General features: G+C 40.8%; 1 protein-coding gene across 2 annotated transcripts in view; it reads right to left on the bottom strand.

The window, feature by feature from the left end:
* The window catches only part of SYTL2 (synaptotagmin like 2), a 64,482-nt gene that overhangs the window by 39,844 nt on the left and 2,980 nt on the right, over positions 1–21,658 (bottom strand). For both annotated transcript variants that reach the window (XM_055702906.1, XM_055702905.1), the window contains exon 2: positions 7,826–8,258. In XM_055702906.1, coding sequence (XP_055558881.1) covers positions 7,826–7,926 — 101 coding nt within the window. In that variant the 5' untranslated portion in view covers positions 7,927–8,258. The remainder of the gene's footprint in view (positions 1–7,825; positions 8,259–21,658) is intronic.

Here is a 21,658-nt window from a genome sequence, read left to right as displayed (position 1 = left end):
CAGTTAATATTTGATTGGTTTAAGCAATATAATTCTAAACTGATCGAGGGCTCTACTAGGAAGAATAAAGCAAACTAATGGGGTTATGCAACCTTTCCCCATCCTTGTCATCAAAACACCTCATCAGCAACACCTCCTTTGATTCCTGCCTCCGGGGTCTCTGAATAGCAAGGTTTTGGGTAGGCAGAAGTAGGTGGAGACATGAGAAAAAGGTGGTCTAGTTCTGTCTGTAGTCATGCATGTTCTTCCATTATATGCCTATTTGGAAACCCGGGTGTGTTAGGTCTACTAACAATAGCCTGATAAATTAATCACAGCTAGCATCTTGCTTTTGGATCCTCAGAGAAATAACTAGGGTGTAGTCAACACAAGTCTTGATGACAAACAAGACAAACTGACATTTATTCTGAAGTCAGAAGCGAAGACGGACACATCCAGACCTGGAGCATTAAAATGAATGAATTACATGCTCATAGGTATGAGACAAGTCAACCGATTTTGGAGATGAAAAGTGAAAACAGGCAGCTCTGTTGTCCATTGAAATACGGTCTTCACCAGAATGTGGAACCAAAACTACTATCCCAACACATTGCTAGATTAACCCTGCTGTGCATCATTTCTCTCCTAGAAGATGGCCACACATGGGACATCAGACTGGCATGCTGTCCCCATGTTTCGTTTAAAACACATACACATTCTGCACTGAAGATAGTCTCCTCCATTTTCACATGCTTTTTTACTATGTCACCTGCAGTTAGCACTCAGACTTACTCATCTATTAGTAGTTACACTGTCAAGTTTGCAGTAAGGTTCATCTTAAAAGTAATATGTTATAAATCATGTAATTAGATACTCCCTAGGCAGACACAGGGAATACGTAAATTTGTTTAGACATTTCTTGGTACAATGAAGCTTGACTTTATTCCATTCAGAAAAATCTGTAGCAAGACTGTTGAGGCTCCAGAGAACAGGAGGTAGGAGTCTTTCAAGGTCTGTCAGCCTTCAGTTTCTATTAGCTTCCACTTGTTTCATTTCTATAACAGCCTTCCACTACTTGGTTTGTCTGCTTGTTTTAAAGGATTTGCATAGAGGCTTCCCAATGGCTTCCCCTCCCTCTTCATACGCAACCCAAGTAAACCTGCCATGGCGGGGGGGCGGGGAGAAGACACCAAACTGAACCAAGATCACCTTCACAATGAAGGAACACCTATCCTGTGACAATACACCTTTGGTATTAGCCAGCGTGGACAGCGGTACAGAACAACCTGAATCGGGGGAGAGGCTGCTAGAATGTATGTGCATTCATTCACAGGTTCTGCTCAAACACAGTATTCCCAGTATTTTAAAGCCTATAAAAGTAGGTGTATGAAGCATAAGAACAGCCCTGATCCAATGACATCCCACAGGATGCACAAACAACTCTAAGTGAGCAGAAGAGCCTGCATCATAGCTTGCTTCACACTACCAGTAAGAGTATATCCATGAAATTGATGCTGTGCTAAAGAACAGGTTGCATTTTAGGATTTTGTGTGAGCTACAAATCAAGACTAACCTACTCTGAAGCCAAAGGCTTCAGTTTGGCACTGAATAATGCAACACAGTCCCAGGTACAAACAAGTGATAGATCTTACCAAGACAGGTTTTGTACTGTAAGGAAAACCATACTTCCTGAGGGAGTACTCAATTTAGAGGTTAAAAAGCCTTATTAGTATCCACTTATTCCCTAAAGCACACTCTTGTACCATACAAAGTAAACTCCATCTCACCCTGCTTCACTAGCTGTTCCAAACAAGCATCATCCAGTCAAATAATCCATCTGCTAATAGTTGACAAGTTAGCAATCAATACTGGGAAGAAAAGGTATCAGCCCAGTTCTCAGTCCAATGCCATGTCTCTTACTAAGACCAGTAAGTAGGGTCTCTTCCTTAACCCCAGTTACTCCACAAGATTAAGATGAAAACAGTCCTAAGAGTCCTGCTTTTCTTACTGACTCTTCACAAGGCGGGCTGTAGTTCACTGTTACTTTGGTCTGATGAAACTGGCAGAAAACACAAGAGGATGCAAAAAAGCTTTCTGGAGGATATATACACACACACACAATTTTTTTTATTTTTTTTCCTCCTTTTTTTTTGTGTGTCTGTCTAGCAATAAATGGAGGACTCAGGCAAAAAAGGAGTTCACTTAGAATAGGGTTTGGTTGGGGTCATATGAACTATATCTCTGCAGAGCAGCAACCAACCTCCCCACCGAACTCACAGTCATTCTTACGTCAGTTGGCTTTCTTAAAAAGCATAATGGCATGCACATTTTCCTAGAGAATAAAATTGCTCTATTTCTGAACAGAAAGTATTATTTGGAACTTCACATTTGGTGCTAAGAAACGTTCATAAGGGGAAATCAATCCAAAAGGCATGACATTGTCTTTTTCCACCCAGACAGGTGGCCCAAAGAGGAACATTCTCATCTAGGTGTATTTAGGTACTTACATACCCAAGAAATCAGCAATGTGAGTGCCACTTGACTTTTTGATTATTGCCAAATGTCTCCAAAATCCTGCTCCATTAACACATTAAACCAAGGACTTCAGTCCCCAAATATACCATTTTAAATTGCTGAAGCAGAAAAAGGACAACACACAGACCAAGTTTCATTTATTTGAAAAGAGTTTGTTGCTGAATTGATGTGCTGAATCCCCTCTGTCTTTGGCAATGGGAAATGCCTCTGAGCTGCTTTGATCTCATGCAACCACTACACAAAGCCAAGCAAAGGAGGGAAGGAAAGCATGAGCAGCAGGCAAGCACAGTCTTATCCTCAAGCTCCTTTGGGAGAGTACTCCAGGTGGTTCACAGTGTGATGGAGCTCTTTCTCCTTCAACAGATCTGCCCAGCTAGAAAGAAATCATTTAGCTATGAGTACGAGGAAAGAGATTACAGGGTGTACCAGATTTGTCTGAAGGTAATCTCCAAGCACACGCTCCCATGTATACACTTTGACCATCACCACATTATACTTACTAACAAGTAAGCCCATTAAAAGTTAATCAGAAGTCCCTGGTACAACCACTAGACACAAGTATGTGATTTTAGAACTAGTTACAAAAATAGAAATTAATTGTTATTAATTGAAACTCATGCTGTTTCTCCTGTAGTAAGTCTGAGCAGTGTGTGAGAGCACATTCTGTTTGACAACATGGGATACTAAGACCTCTCAGTTTGAATTTTCAGTGAAAGAGTTCAAGCCACCTAATTCTTAGTCTCTTACAATAACTTCAGATTAAAAAGCTTTTCTCACATTACAAGCAAGCTCCTTGTTGACACACATGTATGACCTAAAAGTACAAGAATTAAATACGCTGCAAAGTGAGTTTAGGTTTTATGCGTTTTTAAAATCAGCTCCACAAGAATTGTAGGCTTTATTTTCTTATTAGTCACACTTGCTTATTAATAGACTAATTTAAATCCGCCAAGGCTTAAAGATAACATCAGTACCCTGAATAGGACTCCAGAATCATATTGTTAGAAGGGATGCTCTGACAGGATCTTAACATATCCTTAGGAATAAATGTAGAGGCAACGGTGATTTGTGGCATCCCTTATCCAGAGTCCAAGCAAACTTTCAAAAAAATTCAATGCGAAATAGAAGGGATGATGGCCAGCCTAAGAGACCTCAGTTAGACAAAGTGCCATTCTGTTTACCGGTCCAGACAGAATGTAGAGCTCATACAAACATACTGCGCTATTGCCTTGCCTGTAAGCCACACCAATTCCACGCGTTATTTTTCCATTCATTTACAGACACCCAAACTTTTACCGTGAAGTAGTGCAAATGATAGATATTAAGGAATTTATTAGAAAGGGGTGGGTGACTGGTAAAATGAACATTTTTGCAGATATTTAGCTTTAGAAAGAGTCCCTAAGTATTACAGGGCAATGTGAAAGAGTGATACTTCAAATTTATGGAGTTATAACTGGCGCCTGGTTACCTAACTATGCCCAGGCACTACCAAGCTGACACAATCATTTGAGTGGATACTGAGGATACGTTTTGAAAATTTCTAGAACATTTGGAAGAAATACTCTGGAGGCACAGTAGGATAAAATAGGTAATTCTTTTCAGAAACAAGGTTAGCTTTGACAGCACCTCTAACCTTTTCTATCTTCCATCAGCCCTTTAAACTTGAACTGGCACCCATGTTCAAAACCATCTCCACTGAGAGCTTGCCTCTGTTGAGCACACTTTCAAAACTGTTCCATCTAACAGAAAAGTATTTTATGAAGGTATTAAGAATGTATTCTCATGACAGTCATCGAATGTCATTTTCACACCATAGTAGTAAGTCCAGTTCCCCCAATGCCAATATTCAGCTCACCACAATACCTTAAATATATCCCATCCTGAGAAACAAAAAACAGAAAAAAAGCCTTCCTTCTGACAGTCTACCTTATAAGTAAAACTGCCTTGAAAAGAGACTGAAAAGGATATCTGTTAAAGCTGACCAGAATCAGAAAAACAACTACACTAGGGTTTCAACAGCCATACACTTCCACTGAGCATTGAGAAAGGTTAAGTGTATGTAGCATTCAGACCTCTGAAACTTTTTTTTTTGCAGTGCCACACCAATGTATGTATTAAAGGCGTTTGGCATAGAGCAGCCACCACCCACCACACAAACAGCTCCACATCAGAATTTCCCCTATCGTTACCCTCCTTCAGTTTACACAAGCAAACAATCCCAAGCGCAGCCCAGGACAGCATTTCCAGGAGGTGCTGCTGGGAAAGGCCGATAGCCACAGCAGGGAACCCTGTTGCAAAGTTGACCACAACAGCTTTCTGCCTCAGACACGCTGGTGCCAGGGGTCAGCCGCTCCACCACATAAGAGTCACCCAACCACACACCAGAACTCCAGACAGGAATATTTCTGTTCCACATTCCTGTGTCCAGGCAGGGCCCCAAACTGTGTTAATTCTGAACTACACAACTATACAAAGAGTTAGGAGCTATGCTGAAGCTACTGCCAGGAAATTCAGTTATGTACTTAGCCCACTCATTGTTCAATACCTGAAACTCAGCTGGGCCAGGGTATATCAGAGATTCCTGAACAGGAACAAGGACAACAAAATAAATAAGTCAGCAATATTCTGAAAAACTCTTGACAAGCTGTCATTCTGCTCTTCCATTATATGCTGTTTTCCCCCTCTCCGGCAGGGCTGCCATTCAGAGGCTGGCAGCAGCTCCTGGGTTAATGAAGCAGAAAGAGCCATCTTATTGCATCCTTTTTTATTCCTAGTGCAAGGTCTTTTAATTTCCTTGCATCACACCACCTTGTCATCTCAGATTCTTTCATCACCCTTTACCCATGAGAAGAGAATGTCAATATCCCCTTTCCTTTGGGACAGGCCTCAGCAGAGCTCAAAGATAAAGCAGGTATGCTGTTCCCAAAACTATCAGGCCCATTCAGACCAACACAAGGAGCCTGAGGACAGGGCAAACACCTGTTAAAGCACTAAAAAAACCCAAGAATTAAAGCAGACTGCCTATGGAGGCTGCATGAGCCAGTCTAATCAGCTCAGTTTTACTACAGATAAGCAATATTAGGAGCTGTTAACTGAGAAAGGTCTCCGTCAGGTGATTTGTAAAATTCCACTAGGAAATTGCTCAAAGAGGATTTTGTCATGTTACCAGTTTGTCCACACTCCAGGCACATGGCACAGATTATTAGAACACCTTTCAAACCTCAGAATTTCTTCTAGAGGGAAAAAGATTACATTAAAAGACCTCCATTATATACACATACAAACAACACTTTGTCAGGCTATGATGTTTATATGATGACATCCTATCCCAGCTCTTGCAATCTTCCAGGTGTGTAGAATGCAAACTAAAATATTGCATCTCCTTCGGTGGAAATATAATTCAGGTAGTGTTTTACTCTATAATATACAAAAAGCATGTGCCACATCTATGCAGAAAAATAAATTTCATATGCAAGCTTCCAGATTCTCAGAAGTCATAAGATTCAGAAACCAGAAGAGACACTTTAATGTAGAAACCAACATGCTGATTACAGGCTGCTACAACCTGCAGTCCCTTGCATTTTCTACCACACCCTCTTGAACTAGAATTACAAGTAGCAAAAGCAAAGTTATTCAGACAAAAATACTTGTTGACAGCCCTTTCAGACCACTACTGAGAATGGCTTTTTTTATTTTCTGTTCCTTCCCCCAGATACTGCTTTCAAACTTACATCTACAATTACTTTTCCTGAGCACTTTCAAATCTGGCACTGATGTACCATTCCAAACCAATGTTTTTCAACCTAAAGAAAAGAAAATGCCCATTCTGCTACAGCAAAGTCAGTTTTCTGCTTTTTTGAAGCAGGAGACAAAACTATGTAGCAAAAACATCTCCAGTTGCATTAAGATTGGGGGGGGACGACACGGGGGGAAGTGGGAACATTCCCTGTGATGATTTTTTACCTTCAGCCTTCAGTGAAGCAAATGCCTTGGGAGGAGAAGCCTTTTTAAGCAGGAAAAGCTACTGGTTTACCTTTTATTGCGCTTGAAAGGAGCAAGAGGAATAACTCAACAACATGCTGACCACAAGCTGACTAAATGACCTCAAGGCTGCACAAGCACACTCAGCAAAACGAACACTGCTCTTTGGGCAAGTGGCAGGCTGCTGTTCTGTTTGCAGGGTAGGGTATACCTACACAGGGGGCATTTGTCAAAAAATATTTCTCAGAAGAGAAACATCACAGATGCATCCTGGTTGGAATCATTTTAAAACATTTAAATAGGAAATACATGTCTTCATGTAGAACTCACAATGAAAAAGAATCCTAGAGAAGATACTGAATCAATGAGAGAAAAATGCTGCCTTAGCAGAGACCCGTAAACATCTACGTATTTGTGTTGTAGCACTTTGACCTTTCACCATCTAAGGCTTCACTTTTTATTATTCAGCAGCTCATTATTTTGTGTACCCTGTAATGGATACTTTCCTTCTAAAAAAAAAAAAGCTGACTTACAAAAATCCTCATTCTTGAGCAGGTAGCTAGCTGTGCTAGCTGAAACCACTATTCAACTGCTATTTACACCTGGGTAGATGGCTTTCTCATAGTCACCTGGGCAACGCTGCGCTCCATGCATGCATTTCTATTCATGCCATTTACCTTAATAGTAGCTCTAGGAAAACCTCCCAGCACACCAAACACTGCAGAATAAAAACACACTGCTTTGTCTGTGGCACCAGAAAGAAAACAGGGAGCAATTTTCTGCCTTAGCCACAGATTGCAAGACTTCTCTTGGTAATGGAGCATAGTGTTGGTACCCCTTCTGGACTACAGCTCCAATGCTCCACATATTTGAGGTATAACTTTATCATTCAGACATACCGCTGACTGCATCCATACTGACTTTTGTTTGTTTGGGGCATTATGCTCCTTTTGAATCAGATCCCCCCCCCCCCATCACATATTAGTTCAGCTTGCAGAGGTTTTGATACTTGCCAATCCTGTTCTGAGGAAACCAAGCCAGATGCATATCAAGGCAGATGTGTACCAGGTGTGCTTGGCCCCTTAGAAAACTGTAAGGGTCCAAATCAACAGTTATTCTTTTGGCCAGTAATGAATCATTTGTGTGGTAGAGGCATTTCATCCAGAGACTATGCTAAATCGAGTCCACAGTAATACTCTCCAAACCACATATACCATGGAATATGGGGCCCTCCACAACAACTGTTTTTATCTACTCCTATGCTCTGAATAACTCGGCATGTGAACTGTGTAGGTCTTCCCAGGACAACCCAGGGCACTAGATCCCTTACCTGACCCTCTCCTCTTCAGCTCTTTTAAGCTCTGCATCACGTTGCAGCACCTTCATTATTGCCTCTTGTTCTTCCTCGGTTAGGAAGCTTAGGTCAATCATCTTGTTGTGTGTAGGGGTTGGTAAAGTGTCCAGAAAGATCTTAAATCCTGCCAAGGATAGTCTTGTAGTCTGCTTAAAAGGTATAGAAGTCTTTCAGCAGGCACCCAGAAAGCTGGACCAGGTTACAGTCAGTGGTTTAAAAAGTCCCAAATGCTGCTTTCTTGCAGTACAGTATATGCATGTTTCCCTAGATGAGAGACTTCTGGGAAAGTGTTGCATTCCTGCTTGCCATCGTAATGAAGTCTTCTCAGCTTGTCCTCTCAGCTCTGCTTCCTGGAGTAACAGTTCATTGACCCAGCATATCCAGTGTTTAAGAACAAACAAAACATCCCCTAAAAAAGAGACAAGGAAGAACAAGCTGTAAGATCAGGGATCAGGGAAGTAGATTATGTATGCATTTTTAATTAAAAGAAACAAGTTTTTCAGTGTGATTAAACTACTTTGTGAAGTTCAAATGGTCACTTCAAGTCAAACCTGTTTCACAAGTCTCTTGAACAAGGTGGCCATAAAAATATATTCATTTCCAATATGACAACTTACACCCTAAACCAAAATCAAGTGTCATTCAAATGATACATTTTAAAGTAAGTGCATTTTAAGTTGCCCTTTAATTCAGCAGAACAATTTGGAGGAAAAGGAATGGAAAAAAAACCAACCAACCAACCAAAAAAATGTCAAGGACACTTATCACATTCATTTAAAGTTTAATCATCAACATCATATTCAAGAGCACATAAGAAGATTTTGTATATGGCTATCATACACAGAAAGACAAAAGCCAGATATCTTGGAAGAAAAAAAAATCCACTGCTGCTTGCAGTCCTGATTCACAGCAAAGCTGTGGACAGTGATGCAGCCCAACATGCATCTGCAGCGTTCACCTCCTGCCAGCACAGACTTGAATCACATCCATGAACTCTCTTCACAAGGGCTATAAGTTGGATTTTGTTTATTTAAAGAAAGATTGCCAGAACTCCAGGAACAGAAGACTTACAGGGGAAAAAACCCAACCACAACCAACCACTTGGGCTTAAACTCACAAGCTTGTCATGCTGTTTTACTCACCCTTAGCACATTTCTAGGACACCATATTTGGCAAGTCACCTATCAAACAGAACAAAAAAACCCCACACCTATCACACTGACCTTTTGGACCCTCTTCCACTCCTATCAAACTGTGTGCTTTGCTCTCCACACCCATCTTCCCACTCCAAGTCCTCAAAGTCTCCTTACCCCTTTTAGGAGATCAGAAAGGCAGCAGGCATTACAAGCCCTGGAGGAAAACCCCTGAGGAAGCCATCAGAACCCTGCCAAGTGTAACATGTTGCAGCAATGAGATGGGAGGAGGCTGGGAATGTGTTACAGGAATTTGTATGTTCCAGTTCAAGACTTAAGAGGTGTGTTCTCAAATTGTGCAACGCCTCTTTCTGCAGGATTTTGTCTTCCATTTGTAACAAAAATGTGTATCACTCATAGAAGCTTCTCACACGCTACTCAGAACAGGTTTAAGAGATTATTTCCTCAGCCCTTCCTCAAGTGGGAATTCTATAACAGGCTTTTGACCAAAATACTTTTTCCCCCAAAACACAACACTCCTAACTGAAAGGTCAGGTACCAGGTTTGCAAAGCCAAATTTCTTACAGTAAATCTTTTAAACTTTCTAGAAGCTGCTGTAAGCTGCTGGATGGAGTCACAACTGCTACGTTGTTCTGACTAGTTACCTCGAGATCAAGAGGAAGGGAACCATCTGAGTAATTTCCCTTTCCTTTGGGTGAGCCCTTGCTTTGAGAAGGAAAGTCAGGGTATCTGTGGTCGTCATGGGTTGCAATACAACTTAATTTACAAGATATAAGTGTAATTTTTACTCACATTTTACCTACCACTAATAGTGCATAATTTTGTCAGGAATATGAACCCATGTAGGCCCAATCACTGTCCTACAGAACAAATGTGAAATGATTTCTGCATAACCATCTTCAGCATGTGGAATTAGAAGTCATGTGGTAACATGAACCCCACGGATTTATCCAAACCAAACTGCATTTACAAGCAGCAATTTAAAATAATGTTTTGCTTCTGGTTTATAGGCCATGGTTCCAGAGGACTATTTACTTACAAGGCAATCCCAATTGTCAAAGACAAAACCCTTTTCTTCAAAAATCCCTCAGAGGAATTAACGGGGAGGGGGTGGGGAGTCAGCTGTATCTAGAGTCAAGCCTTTTAGTGCCTCAGGGTTACAGCATCATAGATGTAATGAAGCCAGAGAAAATTAACTAAATAGCTTGAATTTAACTTAAGACTCAAAGCAACCCTAGCGACAAACCCAGTGAGAGACAGAAGAGAAGCAGATGTTATTTGAGGTGTCTCTTTACTAGGCAGCTACCATCACAGCCCTGCAGGTTTGTGTGCACGTCTGCCTGAGGCCCTTGCAGCCCAATGCTGCCATGCAGCACAGGATGCTGACACCATATTGACAGCAATAAAATCATGCAACAAGTCATTATGCTTGCTTTCCTGGCCACAGTGTTCAACCACGAGATTAAAACAAGATACTGGGACTGGCACTACTCAAAGGGAAACTTCATTTCTAAAGATAACAGCATTTCTTACAGCTGTGGAAAGCAGCTGCAGCCAGGTTGATTATCCCCCCAACAGCCCCAATGCCCAACAGCCTTCTTGCATGTGGTTATGTTTGGCTGCCATATTTGTCTTCTCCATGATTCTCATTGTGATTTTGTTCCATAAGGTTGATATAACAGTATCCTAAACAACCTCCCATCTGTAGCTTTATTTATATTTAGAAAACTACAGTTTTATAATTAGGCATAAGTCAAAAGTGTTTACTATAGGGTCACCAACAAGCGTAATCCTAAATTTGCTGAGGATCTACAACAGCACTCTTCCAGCTTACGAACAGTATGATATCTGTTTTGATTATCATGCAGACACTTTTCACACCACCCCATATAACATCCAGCATCCACAGCACTTATCCAAAGCCCTGGATGCTGACTGAACAGCATGTGCACAGCTGCCAACAGGCATAGAAACTTATGCTGTAATCACAAAACCTGGACAGCTGTGAACTAGCATTATCAAGGATTTTTCTTGTAAATTGGGCAAGTCTCTTGCCTCGGATCAATCAAGATTGTGAGAAAGCTGTTGTAGGCATGGTATCTTACCATGTCTTTGTCTTTATAATTAAAGAAGGTTGAGGAAAGAAGTGTTATATTGTCTATTAGATTCATTTAAAAATCTGTAAGAAATAGTTGGACAGCATTTACAAAACAAGTTGCAAGCCTCACAGTGTCTCACAGCATTCAAATTAATAAAACAGCAGAGGAACTTCAGTTCTTCCCAACTGAGCAACAGTTTGCAAGGGCTGAGCTGTGACAGGCTGTGACAGCTCACAGCAAGCTGTGCTGCTACTGAACTTCCCAGCTACCCTCACTCTGTAGAGCAGTTTCTGCAACTAAGGTTGCACTCCCACTTTGTTTTCCATCAGGTGCAAGACACCACCTACCCTGGTAGGCTCTTAATCATTATTTTTTTTCCACCTGTCGATACCATACAACATGGCTCCACAGTTCACAAAGCTGTGTTTTGCCAAGTTTAACATACCACATCTAAATGAGGCGCATTCCCCTCCCAGTGCTTCAGAGAATCCTACATGAATTCTGATCCACTTGCACTCATCAACTGTATTCAGATCCACATGGCATCATATTAGTTGGTTTTGCTCCCACCCTAGGTTATGATAAAGAGCTTCCCCAGTCCTGAGTAGTGCAGCTGAGACCCTTCAGGTGCCTTTACAAAACTAAAAACATAATGTTTCAGCTAAAGCATGTCTGTACCTGAAAAACTGGCCTCTGATCTCACTGGATAAACAGCTGAGAAAACTAGCAATAATCAGTTGGGGTTCCCACCCACCCCCTTAATGTGTATCATCCATATAGTGCAAATTGTATCACATATCACTATGATAAGAAATCTCTAGCTGCTGGAACCATGCCAGTCACAAACAAACCAGAGCAGCTTTTAGTCTTCTGCATAACTAAGAAAAAAACTCTTTCGGTGTGTGGTGTACTCTGCCAGCATCATGAGACCCAGTAATACAAACTGCTGCCAGGCTAGCTTTCTGCAAAAGATTGTTAGCACTGATTCCAAGCACAGACTGTAAAAACTGCTGGCTTTAAGTATACCACCTGTTATAAAACCTAAGGCTAATTAAAAAAAAATTTAAAAAGTAAAAATAGTCAATGCCTTCCTCCACTTCAAGGCACCCACTATTACCACCCCAAGCTCAATTCTTTTGATTTCTTTTTTGGCAATTTTTTTCTCTTAAAAGCCCCTACACATGCCAAAAAACTGAGAGGTCACAACAGTTAGTTTGGTGTCACTGCAAGTTCAATGGGAAGTTTTCCTTTGCCAGGAAAGTTTTCAGACCTAAATTTGAAATAAGACTGAAAGATCCACATCAGACTGATTAAATCACAGAAATTGATAGAAATACCATGTTGACTGATTTCTGGAGAAAGGCTGTCGTGCTATAGACTAACATTTGTGAGTCTTGGGATATTTGGCATGAATTTTTCTTTAAACCTTAAATTCAAGTGAAACCACACCAAAAAAAATCTTCCCTTTCATAGAAGACTTCTAATCCCTGTAATAAACAGGAATGTGAAATTATGTTTTATGGAACTCATGCCTGAAAGCTTCTGAGTTTTGGCAACAAAAGAAACAGAAAGACAACCCAAAGGGTAGTTTCACACACGCACTCTTAAGCATTTCACAAATTCCAAATGCTTTAGGCCAGACACTTATCCAAAAATTTTATCTTTAAAAATTTCTCAAAACCTCTCAGGCAGTTATACACCTTGATTCCATTAAGTAAGGCTTTACATTTTTCTAGAACACAAGTCATAACAGAAAGACAACCTTGTCCACAAACTTGTTTACTCTATAGAGGTAGGGGGCAAACAGCTTTCTATCTCCCAAGTATAAAAGAGGAATGTTTATTCAAATACTGCATTCCAAACATTATGAGAGATCACATTAAGAGGTACCACAACCGTGGTTTAGATTTTAAAGTTTTTACTCAGTGTATATCTATAGGGTGTAATGAGGAGAGGCAAGGAAGAGGTTGGAGTAGTTTGCATGGCTGACATTTAAGTTCATCAACAGGATCACAAAACAAACAGCAGAACCCCAGAGTCAGCTGTTCCATTCAAATCAACAAGATTTCCTTTTGCATGCAGAAACCTCATAATGTCCTAAATTTACATTGCAAAATTACTTTTCAAGTGCTCCTTGTACAGTAGACCTAAGCAGCTAGAGCTTTGCTCCAGAGAAACTGTCTCACAGCCAGTGCCTTTCTAACAAGAGGAAGAGGGTGACAGCAAATCCTACACTTTTGGCTGCTTTCGCACCCCTATTTGTGCCAGCTCCTTCAGTTAAACAATTACCCTGCAGGCCTGGCTGATCAGTGACTCCTCTGTGTACATCTCCATCCCCTAAAGCATTCAGTTCCAAGCAACCTATTGGCTCTTAAAAATGAGAGGGATTGGTTTTATGCATTTAAAGCTACGCATTTTCCTAACTTCATTTCTCCACTGCTACAACATACCAGCACTAGCAACGAGGATGAGTTGGAGGTCCAGATATAAGGCAACAAGAAGCTGAGGAAGACAGATAAATGTAATTGTGTAATATAACAATTTGCATCTGCAGAAAAATTCTTTCTCAGAAGTAACTTAAGTTTGGCCTACACCCACTCTCAGGAAATAAAGGTTTGTTATTCTGAAGCAAGGAAGCCAAGAAGAACACTAAGAGCAAAAAGCTTTGCAGAATTGGCCCCTACCACCCTGAGAAGTCACATTAGGCAGTAACAATACCTCTGACCAAGCCCTGCAAGCTACAGCTTTGCAAAAACAACCACCAAACAAATCATCACACTCTCCTGAACAAACTTGATTCTCCACTGACATTTAAGCAGTACAGTCACAGTAATTCAGCACCACCCTAGGTTTAGAGAACATAATTTTTTTGTAAATACATGAGGCAAATCCCATGAAGGGAGAACAGCTAATTAAGCTAAATTCCAGTGTTGGCACAAGCAGAAATAGTTTAAGATGGTCATGAACATATTTGTGAGGAAGATCAGAGGATTACGGATTTCTGTTTGAGTAGTGGAGAAAGAAAAGCTATTACCTTCAAGAGGGGCTTAATTCATCATTCAAGAGCATTTTAAACATGGTTGCCTGCAACGGTAAGGATGTGAACAACTCAAGAAGCCCTGTTGTCATTTTATTTCCTGAAGGGGCAGCAGGGAATATATTATCCAGCAAGATATGCATATCTGTAGCCAATCCAGCTGCTCTTTCAAGAGGTGTTATCAGAACATTTTCAAAATTATAACAGCTAAGTGCACACAGCAGATCATATTACCAACAGGCTCAGAGATTAACTTAGAGTATTTGCCAACATGTATGTTTAGTCAGTGGGAGGTCGAGAAGTTCTTATCTAGCTAGTTGTGGAGAGCTGGTGGAACAGGGACCTTTGCAGAAGTGGGGGATATCTATAATAAGGCAACACTGAAGATGCTCTCACAAACACAGCAATGCTTCATTTTATTCCAGTAATAAACCGATGTGTTCTCCTGTGCAATGTTCCTTACAATACAGTTAAGGGAAAAAATCTACCTATCTGCAATTACAGGACCAGATAACCGCTCAAAACAGCCACAATGGGGAAAAAAGTTACAAACATGATACCTAACAAGCCTTGCTCATGCTTCACCTTTCCTCAATAGTACCAAAATGATCATTGTTGGTTTTAACCTGCAAAATGGTTGCAATCTTAAAATACTCTCACTGACAGCCTTATATAATGATCTTCAGCCAGCTGGAAGAGGAAGAAATGCTGCTAAAATAATACAAGCACTTGACAAAACGCCTGTTTTTCTCCAGGAACGTTTTGCTGGTCCACACGACTCTGCCTGCAATTTGATTTTACTCATGTTTGGTAAGGAGGCAAGACCTTCATCACTTTGAAGGCTATACAGGCAATTGTTCTGTTTTACACAAAATTTACTCTGAACAAGAGAGCAAAATGTTAATAAAAGAAAGAGGATAAAAGTTAACTAAAAATTGGAAAAGAAAAGAGTAAGTTGCTTTGGTTGTGGCCTAATCATGTATGGCAGCTTGCCTTTCTTTCACAGGGCTTGGATATTGGCAGCAGTGCCTAAGAATGTCAATCTCTATACCTGTTATGGTATACAATCATTAGGCCAGTGGTTTCAAGAGGATGTGGTCTCTGGAATAAAAGGCACGTAAATTAAAGAGAAGCCTCAGAGAAACACACCTAGATTTTTCTTTTCCTTGTGACCACTGTTTGTCAGACTAACTATAGATGCCCTACTATTTATTTCACATTACCATAAGTATAAAACTACTCAAGAAAAAAAAAAAAGAACTAAAGATTCCAGCAGGTCAATATCAATAACATCAGCAGATCTCATTATAAAATCTGATGTTCTTCAAATCCAGTTGTATTTCCTTGCACATCATACCATTGGCACTTTGTTGTGGTTAAATCCCAACAGGCATATCGCTTGAACTAATAACAGTTCTTTTGCGACAACTCCAGTCTTCTAGTAGCTAATTCTTTTAATCAAGAGTTACAGTAAAAAGATATTTTCTAAGGCTAAGGGACTTGAAATATAATAATGAAGGTGGCTCAGTCCTCTGGATCGCTGAAGGCAGAGCACTGCCTATTGTGTAAATTATTCCCACCTCCCTTTACTGAGGGACTAGACACCCCCCAAAAGCAGAAGTGGAGGGGCTCACAGGACTCAAGCTCCTGCTGTCACTTTCTCATTCTTCATGTCAGCATTGGCATTAGACCTACACAGGGTCCAGCTTAAGAGATTGTTTTTATGTCTTGTTTGAAAAGACTTTTAAGTAAAACACTAAAATGTTTAAGACAGGTCAGAGGCAAACTGATTACCCGGTGGGACCAAAGAATCATAAGTATGGTCAGGAGATTATCCGACACTTCTGCATTTAAGAGCTAGCTCTTTCTGAATATTTTCCCAACATAATTACAAGACAGATTCAAATCCTAGCAAGGAAGTTCCACAAGAAACAGCCATAAGATCATCTCCCCACAAAAGCCATTAAACTTACCATGCAAGTGATTAATTCCTTAAAAAGGTTTTGTTAAGATGTCAATGGCTTCCTTGCATTTTACAGGAAAGGAGTGCTCACCCTTTCTTTCTGGAGACTGGCCATCTTAAATGCACAGATTCAGTATGGAAGATAAAAGTGAGAATGGGCCAATAGCACTTCCATTCCCTTCTCATATACTTTTATTGCAGAGTGGGAAACACACCTGCTTTTCCTCTCAAATGCAGTGCCCCATAGAGAACATTTGCATAGAACCAGGAGCTGCCGGTTTTCTTCCTTTTCTTCCCTTGCACCACTCTTCCAAAAAATATATATATTCTAGTTTGAGGTTTGGCATTCCCTGCATCAGGCCAATGAGCATTGTTTCTTGATGCAAGTCAAACAAAAACATTTGTTATGTACTAGGAAGTTCTTAAAATAAAAGAGACAAACCAAAAATTATTTTAAAAGGCTAAAGTAGCAGAATTCCCCCAGGCAGACTGTGCTTTGAGTATGCTTCTCCCTCATTTAACTTAGGATTTCCTTCACTTAGATGCTTGTACATATAAGAAATCTGAAAGGAACTCCCCTGTCCCCCCCCAACAAAAATATGGTAACAAAAGGAGTATCTGCCTGGTTTATAATTTTCCCTGTGCTACTGGAATTTCAAAAAGGCAACTAACCCTACATTCCCCTCCTCTTTGCATTAAAAACCATCCCAGATTCTGTGAGCAGTTATAGCCCTCAGAAAATCACACAACTAGTGATTTACTTTGTTTTCTTCCTAATCAGGTGTTCATAAAGTCTTTCTTGTACTTGTAGGAATACATTAATTCCCTTGATATGGATGGTCGAAGAGCAGTGCTGTGGAATTGATAAAAATCCCCGCTGTAAAATTTATTGTTCTTGGTTTTACCAAATTCTAGCCTTAAGCAAATCAAAGTTGCAATGCCCCCAATGAAGATATTGTAGAGACTTCAGGGGAACTATCCCACCTCTACCATGCTTCCTTGCCTTCCTACCATTTAGGAAGTTCTTTTTAATTAGCACTCTGTTCTGAAGTTGTACCACTCAAGGATGGAAGTGTGCAGAACAGTGAGATTAACAAGTATTTCCTACCAGTGGCTACTGGGAAGTGACACACTTCCTGCATCTTGGTTAGATAATCTTTTCTGTATGAAAGCAAAGAACTGAGCTGCAGTTTACACAGTTACTGTGTAGCTCTGATTCTTTGCTAACACAGGCTTTCTATCTAACAAGAGGACTTTATTAAGAGGCTAGCAGCACTGATGCAAAGAAATTCATGTTACGAATAGCAAACACGGATTTGCATTCAAATACTTACGCTAACTTACTATGACTAATGCTCAACCTGCTGAGCTAATAATAAGACAGTTTGTAGAGCAGTTTCAGTCTTGGATGCCAACTGGAAGACTCATAAGTATACAGTTTCTGAAGAAACTTTGAAAAAGGTTTATTTCAAAGCCTGTCCACATGACTTCTCTGGTCATTTTTATCTCATTGTTACAGGAATCCATTAGTCAGTATCCATTGCATCCCTGTGACTCTAATTAAAGAGTCCCCACTCTCATTTGAGTCAAGGTGATGACCCAGTTGAGCAAGGGCAGCCACCATCATGGACAGACTGACTGTCCTCCACTTTGTTTGTAAAAGTACAAACCCATGGGTTAATAGCTTGCCCCTTTTATGCATCCCTTTGATCTGCTCTAAAGCACTGTCACAGCACACTGCTCAGGTCACTGGTGGCAGCACATTTCCTCTGCAGGAGGGTACATAATCCAGCTTTGGGGCACATGTTGAACACAAAAATGTGAAATAAAATGGACAACATTTTACATCATCTTTGCCTCCCCTGAGGAAGGCCACTGATCTCAGCTTCACCAGAGCAGCTCTGCCTGTAGCCCAACACAAAACTGAGATCACACAATGTTAAAAAAGGCACTCCATCATTCTCAGACACAATTAACTGTATAAACAAGTAGCTGTGGGAAACAAAATCATCCCTTACTCACCTAAATCACTCCAATTTGTCACTGCAGCCCCCTACTTTTCAGTTAAACAGGGCTTGTAACTACAGCTCAGAGTATGTGCACAGAGAGCCAGTGAACAAAACAAGCCCTTTGGCCATCCTTTCTCATGAGATGACTGACTAACCGCTTGCCTTAGACACTCACTTGTGCAAGTTTTTAAGGCTAAAATTATCCACCTAATAATTGATGTAATCTGAAGGCTACTAAGAAAGCTTGCGTCAATTAATCCAGCCCTTGTTCCAGTAACTGAGGCACACACCTACCTGAAAACAGGGTTTCACACAGAATCCAATTACCAGCAGAAATCAGGTGCCAGAGGAATAAGAATACTCTTTTTGTATTTAAGCGTAATATATAAAAGGGTCCTACAGTTATAGAAACAATACATAAGCTAAACAGGAAGGTGGAAGAAAACGTACTTTGGCCACTTCCAGATAAGTTAAAAATCAAAATAGTTAAAAAAAGCTAACCTAAGGTCTGCAGATAGACTAGTCAGAATCAGGTCTCTTCTCAGTCACTGTAATTAGTTTAACCTTTGCAATGAAGTTTTTATTTCAGAGTTACTATTGGGCTTTTTAATAGATGCATTAAAAAAAAAGCTTACTGTTGCTCCCTGTTAAGGGGGAAATCACTCATCTTCCCATGCATAACATTGTTTTAATGGATAGCCCCATCATATCAATATTTTTTCTCCTAGCAGGTTCATTCTGGCTCAGCTGAAACAGCAAGCAGCGGCAATCCTCCTTAATAGTGATATTAAATTGCAAGAATAACAGGAAGTCTATCAGCCATGAAACCTTCACTCATGAGATTGTTTGCACTGCTGGGCTGGGCTCAGTATAGGGGCCAGCTCTCTTTAATATCTTTATTGATGATCTGGATGAAGAGATTGAGTGCACCCTCAGTAACTTTGCAGATGACACCAAGTTGGGCAGAAGTACTGATCTGCTTGAGGGTAGGCAGGCTCTTCAGAGGGATCTGAACAGGCTGGATCCATGGGTCGAGGCCAACTGCATGAGGTTCAACAAGGCTCAGTGCCAGGTCCTGCGCTTGGGTCACAACAGCCCCACGCAGTGCTACAGGCTGGGGGAAGAGCAGCCGAGAAGCTGCCTGGCAGGAAAGGACCTGGGGTTGCTGGTTGACTGCTGGCAGCGAGCTCAGGTGGCAAAGGCCAAGCACATCCCAGCTTGTATCAGAAATAGTTTGGCCAGCAGGACTAGGGAAGTGACCATCCCCCTGTACTCAGCACTGGTAAGGCCACACTTTGAATACTGTGCTCAGTTTTGGGCCTCTCACTTCACAGGGGATGTAGACATGCTGGAGCATGTCCAGAGAAGGGCAGTGGAGCTGGTGAAGGGTCTGGGCTACAAGTGTTATGAGGAGCAGCTGAGGGAACTGGAGGTGTTTAGTCTGGAGAGGAGGAGACTCAGGGGGGACCTTATTGCTCTCTCCAACTACCTGACAGGAGGCTGTGGGCAGGTGGGGGTCAGTCTCTTCTCCCAGATAACAAGCAACAGGACAAGAGGAAACAGCCTCAACTTGTACCAGGGAAGGTTTAGATTGGATATTAGGAAAAAAAAAATCTTCACCAAAAGGCTAGTGAAGCACTGGAACAGGCTGCCCAGGGAGGTGGTGGAATCACTGTCCCTGGAGGAATTTAAAAAAAAAAAAAAAAAAAAATCACATAGATGCAGCACTTAGCAACATGGTTTGTTGATGGTTGGACCTGATGATTTCAAAGGTCTTTTCAACCTAAATGATTCTATGATTCAATATCATGCAAAACCCAGTCTTTTCCCCCAACAGGTACCACTCCAACTGAATACTTATGGCCAGATCCAAACAGAGCATTCAGTCACCAAAAACCAAGGTGCACTATGATGCAAGGAGCCTAAAAGGGCATGGTGAGAGCTGAACCCAGTCGCTACACAACTGTGAGGAGCACAGAACTGCTTCTGTAATAGCCTGCAGTAGTTCTGCATGAGGTGTGTTGTCAAATCACATGAGTGGGATTTGCCCTCTAAATGATGCTGAATAGCTCAGGGATAGGAAAGGAGCAGAAAATTGTGACTGAAATTGTTTCTCAGACACAGGTAGCAAAATCAGGAGTTCAGTTTGTGAGGCTGGAGTATGGAGTATATGCTTGTCCCTGAACAGGTATTCAGTTTTGCAGGAGTGGCTCATTCTTTAAGAGCATAGCTATGCAAGGTGTTTGCTCTGTCTTGCTCAATGACAGAGCACATACCCAGGAAGCAGCCAAACCAGAGCCCCCAAAAATCACTTAACCCAAGTGGATTCAAATTCACATCCCCTTCTTTACCAAAATATGACAGTCTGAAGGCTACACTTGGTTCACTTTTAACCCTCTCTAGGGCTGCACTACCAAGGATTGAACCACCCATCTCACAGAATGACTATTAAAGCAATGTCACAACAAGCAGAAGCAGGAAGCCAGGTCTACTTTCTCTCAGTCAGGCCACAACATCACAAATCAAGCTCGCTCTCTGTCTCGGCTTCCTTCCTTATCCAGCCAGCCCTGCATTCCTGGCCACACAACAGTCCAGTTCTAGTAGAGCAGAGGGAACAGGAGAGTAACCCGAGGGTATTAATTTTTTTAATCCAGGTCCTTTAATCTCCAGAGGAGTGCTGAATCACCATGAAAAAAGACAAGATTAATAGAATATACGTAACTTTCAAATTCAGCATGGTAAAAAAAAAAAAAAGACCGTAACAGTTTTGTGTGGGCAGGACCAGAATAGAAGTCAAGGACTCACTACTTCTGGTAGTCTCATAAATTTCTGCCTGGGACTTACACACATACCTTTTGCTTATGGTGCCTGAAGCACAATTACACAGGATTTTTGTACCTCACCCTTAATTTTTCATAACTGATATTCTATTTCTAATGCTATTTTTGAATCACGTAAAGGCATTTAAAATTCAGTAGAGAAGAAAAGCATGGAGGTAGAATTTAACATCTAAAAAGCTGATGTCTAAAACTATTTTTAACCCAGGAGTTCTTGAACATGCTGATCCGCTTCTGGAGCTTTAGTTACATGGCTGAGATTATACAGTCTAACTGTAGTCTATGCAGCCTGTACAGAAGTACATCACTGCCAGTTTGTCAGAATCAGATATTGGGCAGGCAATTTCATATGGAATTTACTGACACTCAGTTTGATCCTTTGATAGAACAAAAGCATTAAGCCATGAGTTTAGGACATTGTTCTGCTAGTTACTCTGCAAATAAGCATCTCCTTTGTTCTTACCTTTATTTTTACTTATATACATGTATAAGCATTTATAGACATATAAATTTATTTATAGATACAGCCAAACAGAAACACAGGGTTTCCTTCACTTGGAGAGAGAAAGAAAAGAAAAATTCACTTTTAGAAAATTTATACTATAGAAGAAAAGGCATATAGCAAGACTGAGAAAAAAATTGTCAAGTTCATTAATTTGGTGTATATGCACAGGAAACTGAGAAGTATTCAAGTCAAAAATTGTCTGGCA

This window comes from Falco cherrug, chromosome 2 (genome assembly GCF_023634085.1).
Source record: "Falco cherrug isolate bFalChe1 chromosome 2, bFalChe1.pri, whole genome shotgun sequence".
In the NCBI taxonomy this organism is placed as follows: domain Eukaryota; kingdom Metazoa; phylum Chordata; class Aves; order Falconiformes; family Falconidae; genus Falco; species Falco cherrug.
This window is presented reverse-complemented; position numbering and strand designations above follow the sequence as displayed.